Here is a 12,915-nt window from a genome sequence, read left to right on the forward strand (position 1 = left end):
ACCCCACACCCCTCACTGTGACACTCTGATCTACCCACACCCCTCACAGTAACACTCATATACCCCACACCCCTCACTGTAACACTCTGATTTATCCCACACACCCTCACTGTAACACTCTGATATATCCCACACCCCTCACTGTAACACTCTGATATACCCCACACCCCTCACTGTAACATTCTGATATACCCCACACCCCTCACTATGACACTCTGATATACCCCTCACTGTAACACTCTGATATACCCCACATCCCTCACTGTAACACTCTGATATACCCCACATCCCTCACTGTAACACTATGATATACCCCTCACCCCTCACTGTAACACTCTGATATACCCACACCCCTCACTGTAACACTCTGATATACCCCATACCCCTCACTGCAACATTCTGATATACCCCACACCTCTCACTGTAACACTCTTACATATCCCACACCCCTCACTGTAACACTCCGATATACCCCACACCCCTCACTGCAACATTCTGATATACCCCACACCCCTCACTGTAACACTCTGATATACCCACACCCCTCACTGTAACACTCATATATCCCACACCCCTCACTGTAACACTCTGATATATCCCACACCCCTCACTGTAACACTCTGATATACCCACACCCCTCACTGTAACACTCTGATAGACCCCACACCCCTCACTGTGACACTCTGATATACCCACACCCCTCACTGTAACACTCATATACCCCACACCCCTCACTGTAACATTCTGATATATCCCACACCCCCTCACTGTAACACTCTGATATACCCCACACCCCTCACTGCAACACTCTGACATATCCCACACCCCTCACTGTAACACTCTGATATACCCCACACCCCTCACTGCAACATTCTGATATACCCCACACCCCTCACTGTAACACTCTGATATACCCACACCCCTCACTGTAACACTCATATATCCCACACCCCTCACTGTAACACTCTGATATATCCCACACCCCTCACTGTAACAATCTGATATACCCACACCCCTCACTGTAACACTCTGATATACCCCACACCCCTCACTGTGACACTCTGATATACCCACACCCCTCACTGTAACACTCATATACCCCACACCCCTCACTGTAACATTCTGATATTCCCCACATCCCTCACTGTAACACTCTGATATATCCCACACCCCCTCACTGTAACACTCTGATATACCCCACACCCCTCACTGTAACATTCTGATATACCCCACACCCCTCACTGTAACACTCTGGTATATCCCACACCCCTCACTGTAACACTCTGATATACCCCTCACCCCTCACTGTAACACTCTGATATACCCCACATCCCTCACTGTAACACTCTGGTATATCCCACACCCCTCACTGTAACACTCTGATATACCCCTCACACCTCACTGTAACACTCTGATATACCCCACACCCCTCACTGTAACACTCTGATATACCCCACACCCCTCACTGTAACACTCTGATATACCCCTCACTGTAACACTCTGATATACCCCACACCCCTCACTGTAACACTCCGATATTCCCCACACCCCTCACTGTAACACTCTGATATACCCCACACCCCTCACTGTCACACTCTGATATACCCCTCACTGTAACACTCTGATATACCCCACACCCCTCACTGTAACACTCTGATATACCCCACACCCCTCACTGTAACACTCTGATATACCCCTCACTGTAACACTCTGATATACCCCTCACTGTAACACTCTGATATATCCCACACCCCTCACTGTAACACTCTGATATACCCACACCCCTCACTGTAACACTCTGATATACCCCACACCCCTCACTGCAACATTCTGATATACCCCACACCCCTCACTGTAACACTCTGACATATCCCATACCCCTCACTGTAACACTCTGATATACCCCACACCCCTCACTGCAACATTCTGATATACCCCTCACTGTAACACTCTGATATACCCCACACTGTAACACTCTGATATACCCCTCACTGTAACACTCTGATATACCCCACACCCCTCACTGTAACACTCTGATATACCCACACCCCTCACTGTAACACTCTGATATACCCCACACCCCTCACTGCAACATTCTGATATACCCCACACCCCTCACTGTAACACTCTGACATATCCCACACCCCTCACTGTAACACTCTGATATACCCCACAGCCCTCACTGCAACATTCTGATATACCCCACACCCCTCACTGTAACACTCTGATATACCCCACACCCCTCACTGTAACACTCTGATATACCCCACACCCCTCACTGTAACACTCTGAATTGTAATTTTAAAGGTTTAATCTTGTTTACAGGAAAGACAATTGAAATGGTGCTCTTGTTGTTGTAGGCTTTATGGTTCCTATGCCAGTATAGTAGGTGGGCATGTGTCCGTGGCGATGGAGGATTTCACCGGGGGAATAGCTGTGTCCATCAAAATGAGCTCCACCACCTCAGATGGTCTGTGGCTGATGGTTAAACGTGCTCTCACCCAGCAAACCCTGGCATCTGGTTCTACTGAGGTAATGCCAACATTCCGCTGCTTTTACAATCGCTGTTCATCTGCCCCAGCGAGAGGCTCCGATTTGGTCTCGGTCGGCCCCCTGGAGGCCTTGTCACTCAGGCTGACATGGTCCTGGGGCAAAGGGTAGCACGGAGCCACAGCAAATGGCCAATGGCTATCTCAAGGCAGGAGACCTTCTGCCATGGCTCCTCTCCCTTGACTGTGACGTTACCAGTGGCTCAGTCTGGCGGGTGGTGTCGGGCTGGGGGAGGGGACACATCGAAATTTCGGGAGAGGAGAGATCGCGGTTTGTGGAGGGGGAGAGAGGGGTTTGGGGAGAGCGGGGTTTGGGGAAACGGGATAGTGGGGTTTGGGGAGTGTACAGACCGGGGTCTGGGAAGAGGGGAGAGTGGGGTTTGGGAAGAGGGGAGAGCGGGGTTTGGGGAGAGGGGAGATCGGGATTTGGGGAGAGAGAGATTTGGGGAGAGGGGAGTGTGGGGTCTGGGGAGAGCGGGGTTTGAGGAGAGGGGAGAGCGGGGTTTGGGGAGAGAGAGATTTGGGGAGAGGGGAGTGTGGGGTTTGGGGAGAGCGGGGTTTGAGGAGAGGGGAGAGCGGGTTTGGGGTGGGGAAGAGTGGGTTTTGGGGAGGGTGTGGTTTGGCGAGAGCGGTGTTTGGGGAAAGGGAGAGCGGGGTTTGGGGAGAGTGGGGTTTGGGGAGAGGGGAGAGCGGGGTTTTGGGAGAGCGGGGTTTGGGGAGAGCAGGGTTTGGGGTGAGGGGACAGTGGGGTTTGGAGAAGGGGAGAGCAGGGCTTGGGGGGAGTGTGGTTTGGGGAGAGCAGGGTTTGGGAAGAGCGGGGAGAGGGGAGAGTGGGTTTTGGGAAGAGCGGGGTTTGGGGAGAGAGAGATTTGGGGAGAGGGGAGTGTGGGGTTTGGGGAGAGCGGGGTTTGGGGAAGGGGGAGCAGGGTTTGGGGAGAACGGGGTTTGGGGAGAGGGGGGTTTGGGGAGAGGGGGTTTGGGGAGAGGGAAGAGCGGAGTTTGGGAGAGGGGGTTTGGGGAGAGGGGGGTTTGGGGAGAGGGCGAGCGGAGTTTGGGGAGAGGGGGTTTTGGGGAGAGCGGAGTTTGGGGAGTGGGGGTTTGGGGAGAGGGGGTTTTGGGGAGAGGAGAGAGCGGAGTTTGGGGAGAGGGGGTTTTGGGGAGAGGGGAGAGCGGAATTTGAGGAGAACGGGGTTTGGGGAGACGGTGGTTTGGGGAGAGGGGAGAGCGGAGTTTGGAGAGGGGGTGTTTGGGGAGAGGCGAGAGCAGGGTTTGGGAAGAGAGCGGTTTGGGGAGAGCAGGGTTTGGGGGGAGAGGAGTGCGGGGTTTGGGGAGAGTGTGGTTTGGAGAGACGGGAGAGCGGGGTTTGTGGAGAGTGGGGTTTGAGGAGAGGGGAGAGCGGGTTTGCTGTGGGGGAGAGTGGGGTTTGGGGAGAGCGGTGTTTGGGGAGAGGGGAGAGCGGGGTTTGGGGAGAGTGGGGTCTGGGGAGAGTGGGGTTTGGGGAGGGCGGGGTTTGAGGAGAGGGGAGAGCGGGTTTGCTGTGGGGGAGAGCGGGGTTTGGGGAGAGTGGGGTTTGGGGAGAGTGGGGTTTGGGGAGAGGGGAGAGCGGGGTTTGGGGAGAGCAGGGTTTGGGGAGAGCAAGGTTTGGGGTGAGGGGACAGTGGGGTTTGGTGAAGGGGAGAGCAGGGTTTGGGGAGAGTGTGGTTTGGGGAGAGCGGGGCTTGAGGCGAGCGGGGTTAGGGGAGAGGGGAGTGGGTTTTGGGAAGAGGGGAGAGTGGGGTTTGGGGAGAGCGTGGTTTGGGGAGAGCGGGGTTTGAGGCGAGGGGAGAGTGTGGTTTGGGGAGAGCGGGGTTTGGGGAGAGCGGGGTTTGGGGAGAGGGAGGATTGGGGAGAGCGGGGTTTGGGGCGCCAGGGTTTTGGGTTTGGGGAGAGCAGGGTTTGGGGAGAGCGGAGTTTGGGGTTTGGGGAGAGAGGGGTTTGGGGAGAACGGGGTTTGGGGGAGGGGAGAGCGGGGTATGGGGAGGTGGAGAACGGGGTTTGGGGAGAGCAGGGTTTGGTGAGAGCAGTGTTTGGGGAGAGCGGAGTTTGGGGTTTGGTGAGAGCGGGGTTTGGGGAGAGCGGGGGTTGGGGAGAGCGGGGTTTGGGGAGAGCAGTGTTTGGGGAGAGCGGGGTTTGGGGAGAGCGGGGTTTGGGGAGAGCGGGGTTTGGGGAGAGCGGGGTTTGGGGAGAGCGGGGTTTGGGGAGAGCAGGGTTTGGGGAGAGCAGTGTTTGGGGAGAGCAGGGCTTGGGGAGAGCGGGGTTTGGGGAGAGCGGGGGTTTGGGGAGAGCGGGGTTTAGGGAGAGCGGGGTTTGGGGAGAGCGGGGTTTGGGGAGAGCAGTGTTTGGGGAGAGCGGGGTTTGGGGAGAGCAGTGTTTGGGGAGAGCGGGGTTTGGGGAGAGCAGTGTTTGGGGAGAGCGGGGTTTGGGGAGAGCGGGGTTTGGGGACAGGGGAGAGTTTGGGGAGAGGGGAGAGCGGGGTTTGGGAACAGGGGAGAGTTTGGGGAGAGGGGAGAACGTAGTTTGGGGACAGCGGGGTTTGGGGACAGCAGTGTTTTTTAAAAAATAATTTTTAATAAAGGTTTTCAAAAAATATCAATAACAAAATGAGAAAGAAAAAAGAACCCAACAGGGTTAAGTACAAAACACAATCTAAAAAAGCAACCCCCCAAACCCCTCCCCCCCGTGCCTAAATAATAAATTAACCTTAACACCCCGACTTAAGACAACAGGTGTATACACCCCCTCAGACCCTTCCAGTGTAAATAACATAAACAAAAATAAAGTAAACCCCCCCACCCCCCCGAGCTGCTGCTGCCATTGACCAATGTCTATCGTTCTGCCAGGAAGTCTAAGAACGGTTGCCACCGCCTAAAGAACCCTTGTACAGACCCTCAAGGCGAATTTCACCCTCTCCAATTTAATGAACCCTGCCATATCGCTGATCCAGGATTCCACGCTTGGGGGCCTCGTATCTTTCCACTGAAGGAGAATCCTTCGCCGGGCTACCAGGGACGCAAAGGCCAGAATTCCAGCCTCTTTCGCCTCCTGCACTCCCGGCTCCTCGGGGGGAGCAGTGTTTGGGGAGAAACGGGTTTGGGGAGAGCGGGGTTTGGGGAGAGCGGGGCTTGGGCAGAGCAGTGTTTGGGGAGAACGGGGTTTGGGGAGAGCGGGGTTTGGGGAGAGCAGGGTTTGGGGAGAGCAGTGTTTGGGGAGAGGGGAGAGCGGGGTTTGGGGAGAGGGGAGAGCGGAGTTTGGGGAGAGCGGGGTTTGTGGAGAGCAGTGTTTGTGGAGAGCGGGGTTTGGGGAGAGTGGGGTTTGGGGAAAGGGGAGAGCGGGGTTTGGGGAGAGGGGAGAGTGGGGTTTGGGGAGAGGGGAGAGCGGGGTTTGGGGACAGGGGGTTTGTGGAGAGAGGTGTCTGGGGAGAAGGAGAGCGGGGTTTCGGGAGAGCAGGGTTTGGGGACTGCAAGGTTTGCGGAGAGCGGGGTTTGGTGACAGCAGGGTTTGTGGACAGCACGGATTGTGGAGAGCGGGGTTTGGGGAGAGGGGAGAGCGGGGTTTGGGGAGGGGGGAGAGCGGGATTTGGGGAGAGCGGGGTTTGGGGAGGTGGATAGTGTGGTTTGGGGAGGGAGATTGGGGTAGTTGGGGTAACTGGGGGTGTTGAGGGGAGAGGGGAAGAGGGGAAGACCGGGAGTGTTGGGGAGAGGGGAGGCAGTGTGGACAGTGGCCATGGTGTAGAGCAAAGCTGAGGTCTCAGCAAAGAGAGGAATGGGGTTTGGGGTTCCAGGGAGATTCCCCACCCACATCTAAATAAATAACCTTTATTGTCACAAGGAGGCTTACATTAACACTGCAATGAAGTTACTGTGATAAGCTCCCAGTCGCCACATTCCGGCGCCTGTTCGGGTACATAAAGGGAGAATTCAGAATTCTCAGCTGGTATGGGAATTGAACCCGCGCTGCTGGCCTTGTTCTGCATCACAAACCAGCTGTCTAGCCCACTGAGCTAAACCAGTCCCTTTCCACCTGGCACCCTTTCCATTGAGGCTGGGCGTGAGTAAACCTCATGGTGTCTTCCCAGTTCCATGAGTGGGACACACAACAGGGGACGCTGAACAGCAAGGGCAGGAGCTCCCAATAGCGGGAAGGGTGATAACGTGGATCGAGCACTGCAGATTCTTGGGAACTGGGAGTAAGATATTTTAATTTACGGCTGATTCCCAACCTAACGATCCCGTTAAACTTTGAATTCTTTTCCAGGCCAAAGACAAAGAGGATATGGAGAAGGACAACGGTCTTGGTTTGTTGAAGGCACACGCTTATGCGATCACGGAAGCAGACAGGGTGAGTATCTGACCAGACTGCATTATCTCATTCAAGTTTACATCCTCGTTTTCAAATCCCCCCACGGCCTCACCCCTCGCGTTATCTGTCACTCCCTCCAACCCCACCACCCTCCGAGATCTCTGCGCTCATTGAATCCTGGGCCTCTTGTTTACTCCTGATCTTAATCACTTCATGATTGGCAGCCCCGCCTTCAGCTGTGCTGGGTCCTAAGCTCTGGAATTCCCTCCCTTCCCCGCTCCGGCTCTCTACCTCACTTTGCTCCTTTAAGACACTCCTCAAAATCGACGTCTTGGATCAAGCTCTGGGCCACCTGAACTCATATCTTCTTACGTGGCTCAGAATATGTTTTATTCTGGTTTATCTTTCGAGACGGTAGCGTAGCACAGTGGTTAGCACTGTTGCTTCACAGCTCTAGGGTCCCAGGTTTGAATCCCGCCTTGGGTAACTGTCTGTGCGGAGTCTGCACGTTCTCCCCGTGTCTGCGTGGGTTTCCTCCGGGTGCTCCGGTTTCCTCCCACAATCCAAAGATGCACAGATAAGGTGGATTGGCCATGCTAAATTGCCCTTAGTGTCCAAAAAGATTAGGTGGGGTTACGGGGATAGGGTGGAGGCGTGGGCTTAAGTGGGGTGCTCTTTCCAAGGGCCGGTGCAGACCCGATGGGCCGAATGGCCTCCTTCTGCACTGTAAATTCTTAAGATTCTATGAGACGAGGTGACCAGGTCAATCATCTGGGGTGTTTGGTAGGATTCCGGTGGTTATGGAGGTGATCGCGAAGTCCAATCTTTGCCCGGAAGGTTCTGCTGTCCATAAGACAGATAGATGAGCTTTGGATGAGTTACGGGATCAGGAAGCCTTCACCTCGAGTTCTCTCACTGCCTCTGATACATACTTGCTTCTGAAGGAGGCCGCTCCGTTTTGTTTTATTTGCTTGCAGCCTGGGCGAGCCTCTCCCAGGACTCAAGAGTCAACATCGAAACTCCCAAGAAAGTGAATTCTTCAGAGTGTCCTTGTCCCGTTTCCGTTGACTTCCTTTGTTTTACAATGCTGCTGTGAGACTCTGTGGGGCATTCCAGTATAAATAGTCACGTGGTAATACAGCCCTTGAGCATTGCTGAGAAAAAGGACAGAGGCAAGAATGTCAAATTTCAAAGGAACAAGTTATGTCGCACATGGAAAGGGTGCGGATTGGTTGGCAAGTCAACACTGATTGGTTGAGGTGTCACCATGGAACGATTGTCTCCTGTGCTTTTATTTAATTCAAAAATCGGTTCACTGCCTTGGTCGCCTCACAGCGCCAAGGTCCCAGGTTCGATTCCGACCTTGGGTGTTCTCCCGTATCTGTGTGGGTTTCCTTCGGGTACTCCGGTTTCCTCCCACAGTCCAGGTTAGGTCCAGTGCGACCCCCCACACTCCGCGCACTGTCGCACGAGCCAAGCAAATGGCCATTGACTTTGGCAGAACTTGAAGATTCCATGGTGAGCTGTTTATCCCTGTGGAAACCTGCCTTGGGCGGGCTGGATAAATCCGGCCCTCTGGAGACGACTCTTCAAGATTTACGCAATAGTCTAGCTGGCTGGTTTAGCACACTGGGCTAAATCGCTGGCTTTTAAAGCAGACCAAGGCAGGCCAGCAGCACGGTTCAATTCCCGTACCAGCCTCCCCGAACAGGTGCCGGAATGTGGTGACGAGGGGCTTTTCACAGTAATTTCATTTGAAGCCTACTTGTGACAATAAGCGACTTTCATTTTCATGTTCCACAACCCAGTCTCATCCACTTGTTTCCCATCGCTAGGTGAAGCTGGGTGGATCCTCGGTAAAACTCTTCCGATTACGGAATCCATGGGGCCGCACGGAGTACATCGGAACATGGAGTGACAGGTACGAGGGAGGAGGTCCTCCCAGGACAGGTACAGCACGGGGTTAGATACAGAGTAAAGCTCCCTCTACACTGTCCCCATCAAACACTCCCAGGACAGGTACAGCACGGGGTTAGATACAGAGTAAAGCTCCCTCTACACTGTCCCCATCAAACACTCCCAGGACAGGTACAGCACGGCGTTAGATACAGAATAAAGCTCCCTCTACACTGCCCCATCAAACACTCCCACGACAGGTACAGCACGGGGTTAGATACAGAGTAAAGCTCCCTCTACACTGTCCCCATCAAACACTCCCAGGACAGGTACACCACGGGGTTAGATACAGAGTAAAGTTCCCTCTACCCTGTCCCCATCAAACACTCCCAGGACAGGTACAGTCATCATTGGATATTGTGCCTTATTCTTGCACTGAAGCTGTGCCATATTTACCACTCATCCTTTCTTACTCAAGAATCCATTCGTACGCTCACTGGGATCTGCATTTTCCCAAACAGATTTCAGTGCTGACCTTTGTGTCTCAGTGACATTGCTCTGGATGAGTTTCTCAGGGATGTCTAACATATTCTCTCCTTGCCGCAGGTCCCCTTTGTGGAATGGTGTTAGTGACCAGGAGAAGGTCAGACTGAAGCTGAAGATTAAGGATGACGGGGAATTCTGGTAGGTTCTTTAGGCCAAACCCACTCTCAGTCTGATTGAACTCTCTGTTCACCAATGGTTTGTTAATGAAAGGCGATCTCTGGCTCAGTGCTGGGTCGGTAGCTAACCGGTCAGACAATGACACCGATGGGTTCCATGGTTGTTGGGAGGATAACTCTGCCAATGGAGGGATTACACAGTGCGAGGTAAGGCCTGGAAACACGCTGTAAGAGCATCGTGTGAAGACCCATCGCTGAGCTCTGATTGGCGTGCGCGCAGTTACCTCAGAACCCTGGAGTAGGGATGGGAGTGGTTCTGGGATCCTCATTGATATCCGGCAACTTCCAATGGAAACTCTGCTGACCTGCGAAAACCCCTGCAGTCGAATAGGCTGGTATTGCTGCCGATAGAATTGAATATCTGCGGGCAGCACGGTGACGCAGTGGTTAGCATTGCTGCCTCACGGCGCCGAAGTCCCAGGTTCGATCCCAGCCCCGGGTCACTGTCCGTGTGGAGTTTGCACATTCTCCCCGTGTTTGCGTGGGTTTCGCTCCCACAACTCAAGGATGTGCAGGATAGGTGGATTGACCACGCTAAATTGCCCCTTAATTGGAAAAAATGAATTGGGTACTCTAAATTTATAAAAAATTAATTAATTAATTGAATATCTGCTCGGGCACATTAAGGCATTTTCATGATGTCACGGAGAGTTCACACTGAGTTGTATCAAAAAACTTTGGTACCTAATGTGATGCCACTAGAGATGAACATCTATCCCTCAGTGTCACTTAAGTGAATGGCCACAGGCTGAGGATGAAGTGATCGAGCAATTGTCTACGTAGAACCATAGAATCCCTACAGTGCAGAAGGAGGCCATTCGACCCATCGAGTCTGCACCCTATTCCCGTGACCCCACCTGCACACCCCTGGACACTAAGGGACAATTTATCACGGCCAATCCACCAGACCTACACATCTTTGGACTGTGGGAGGAAACCCGAGCCCCCGGAGGAAACCCACGCAGCCACGGGGAGAACGTGCAAACTCCGCACAGACAGTGACCCAAGGCGGGAATTGAACCTGGGTCCCTGGCGCTGTGAGGCAACAGTGCTAATCACCATGTCACTGTACCTGCATTTCTTTAAAAAAAAAATTTAGAGTACCCAAATCATTTTTTCCAATTAAGGGGCAATTTAGCGTGGCCAATCCACCTACCCTGCACATCTTTTGGGTTGTGGGGGCGAAACGCATGTAGACACAGGGAGAATGTGCAAATACCACCCGGACAGTGACCCGGGGCCGGGTTTGAACCTGGGACCTTGGCTCCGTGAGGCAGCAGTGCTAACCACTGCACTACCGTGCTGCCCTGTACCTCCATATCTGAATGCAGTTTGGAGTTTGGTTCTCCCCGCTGTGTCGTTGAGGAACCTTAGGAGCCTTTTCACTGTATTAAAGGTGCTATGTGAAAGCACATTGTTACAAACAGCGCGGTTCCGAAAAAGCTTTGTCACCTGATTGAGGAAGGATGACAGGCTCCAAGTCTTTATTCAACCTGCTCTCTGCTGGGAGCAGCAGGAATCTGACAGGAATCCCTTTCCCATGGGTACCATTTCGGAACCGCATAATTACGTTTCAAAAGGAGCCAATTTAACCAGGCGCTCTTGAGCTAAGATAAGAGTATGTTTAATTATTATAAAGGTAAAGGTAATGATTAACATGCATTGTCTATCATACAGATTAGGAATAATAATTGAGTCCAATAGTGAGTAAGTATAATTGAAAGGTTACACGGAACAGTGATTGAGTTGCCAGGAGTGGATGACGGCGCATTCCAGCCGTTGCGAACTGATTTCAGTAAAGTTGACTTCAGCAGGCAAATAGCTAAATCGGCAACTCGGGTGTTGTGTGGTTGGGTAGAGAGATTTCAGTTCTTTCTTTCCAGCCGCGATCCTTTGCTTTTTTCGTTGGTTGGTTTACTTCCACAGTCAGAGAGAGGGTTTTGAGATATTCCTGCAAAAAGGTGGCTATTTTTCCAGGGGCCCTGCTTTGTTCACTGCATCACGCACTTTTAGAGCTGAAAAGGTCTGCCTGCTTTTCCTTACAGCACACTGTTGCTCTTTTTAGCCTTAGTTTTATTAGCTCTGATAATGTCACCTTTGCTCACGAGTCGCCAGGTATCTTTCTGATACCGCCACGTGGTTCAAGCTCGAGTTATGATTAATAAGTCAGCACACCGCTTAGTAAGATTGAAATCAACGGTCATTTATTATATACAACAATAGATACTTACACAATAATCCTACTATCTATATCAAAACCGACCACTACTGGCCAATACTTAACTTTTGGGGATGGCCCACCAGGTCAGGGAAACAAATGGTTTATCGAATTGGGTCTGGCCTGCGGGATTCAAAAGGCTGATACGGGTCGATGGCTAGGAGTCTCTATCGGGTAGCGATCGCTGGAGTCAAACTTACTGTTTCTGGTCGATGTTCTTGCGAAGGTTGCGAGCAGGAGAAGAAGGGAGAGAGAGAGAGATCTGAACTTGGCCCCTCAATTTATAGGGCCCAGGGGCTTCCCGCTTCTCGGGGCGGCCCTTGACCCTGAGTCCCAAGTGATTGGACTTGTTCCCAATCACTGGGTTCGATATGCTCCAATAATGGGGCGATTCCTCGATCGGGGGTGGTCGTTCACCTGTCTTTGTTTCGGCCACTGCAGGCGCCGAGAGGTCTGGCCCGGCATTCAATTGCTAATATGTTGCAATTGTTCCCGGGGATAGCCGATTAAACTGCAGATGTCTGGGTTGATGTGCTGCTAATAGTCGTAGGTATTGATCTGGACCGACTTCCCCAGAGCCGAATACGCTATTCTGTCTGCAGCTGTCCGTTTGTGTCCTGTTGGCTGCTTTTCCCATCAGCCTTTTTGGTTAGCCATTTTATGTCGGGTTTTGGCCAAATTAATAGGGAATCAGCCATTTTAGGTGGCTACAACACACACACCAACAGACAGATACCAACAGGCTGGTAGCAAGGAGGCATTTGGCACCCTCCTTTGCATATTTCGAGATGACAGGTATCCATTAGCCTCGTCCAGGCAATTATATCCAGTGACTTTGAGATGGATGGCAATTCACCACGAGCCCGGTGGTGGCGGCAACGCTAAGGATCTGGGGTCAGTGGAGACGGCACAGGGGTGCAATGGGAGCCTCGGTGTGGTCCCCGATCAGGGGCAACTAACGGTTTGTCCCGGGGAGGATGGACGGGGGTTCCAGAGCTGGCATCGGGCGGGCATCAGAAGACTGGGGGACCTGTTCATTGACGGGACGTTTGCGAGCCTAGGGGCACTGGAGGAGAAGTTTGAGATACCACCGGGAAATGCTTTTAGATATATGCAGGTGAGGGCGTTTGTGAGGCGACAGGTGAGGGAATTCCCGTTGCTCCCGGTACAAGAAACTCAAGATAGGGTGATC

General features: G+C 52.8%; 1 protein-coding gene across 1 annotated transcript in view; it reads left to right on the forward strand.

Annotated features, from left to right (window-relative positions):
* Nucleotides 1–12,915, forward strand: part of LOC140402429 (calpain-2 catalytic subunit-like) — a 276,110-nt gene that overhangs the window by 55,729 nt on the left and 207,466 nt on the right. Inside the window, exons 5-8 of the mRNA XM_072490200.1 lie at nucleotides 2,361–2,532; nucleotides 6,843–6,926; nucleotides 8,723–8,808; nucleotides 9,390–9,467. Of these exons, the coding sequence (XP_072346301.1) occupies nucleotides 2,361–2,532; nucleotides 6,843–6,926; nucleotides 8,723–8,808; nucleotides 9,390–9,467 (420 nt within the window). The remainder of the gene's footprint in view (nucleotides 1–2,360; nucleotides 2,533–6,842; nucleotides 6,927–8,722; nucleotides 8,809–9,389; nucleotides 9,468–12,915) is intronic.

Source organism: Scyliorhinus torazame, chromosome 25 (genome assembly GCF_047496885.1).
Source record: "Scyliorhinus torazame isolate Kashiwa2021f chromosome 25, sScyTor2.1, whole genome shotgun sequence".
Classification (NCBI taxonomy): Eukaryota; Metazoa; Chordata; class Chondrichthyes; order Carcharhiniformes; family Scyliorhinidae; genus Scyliorhinus; species Scyliorhinus torazame.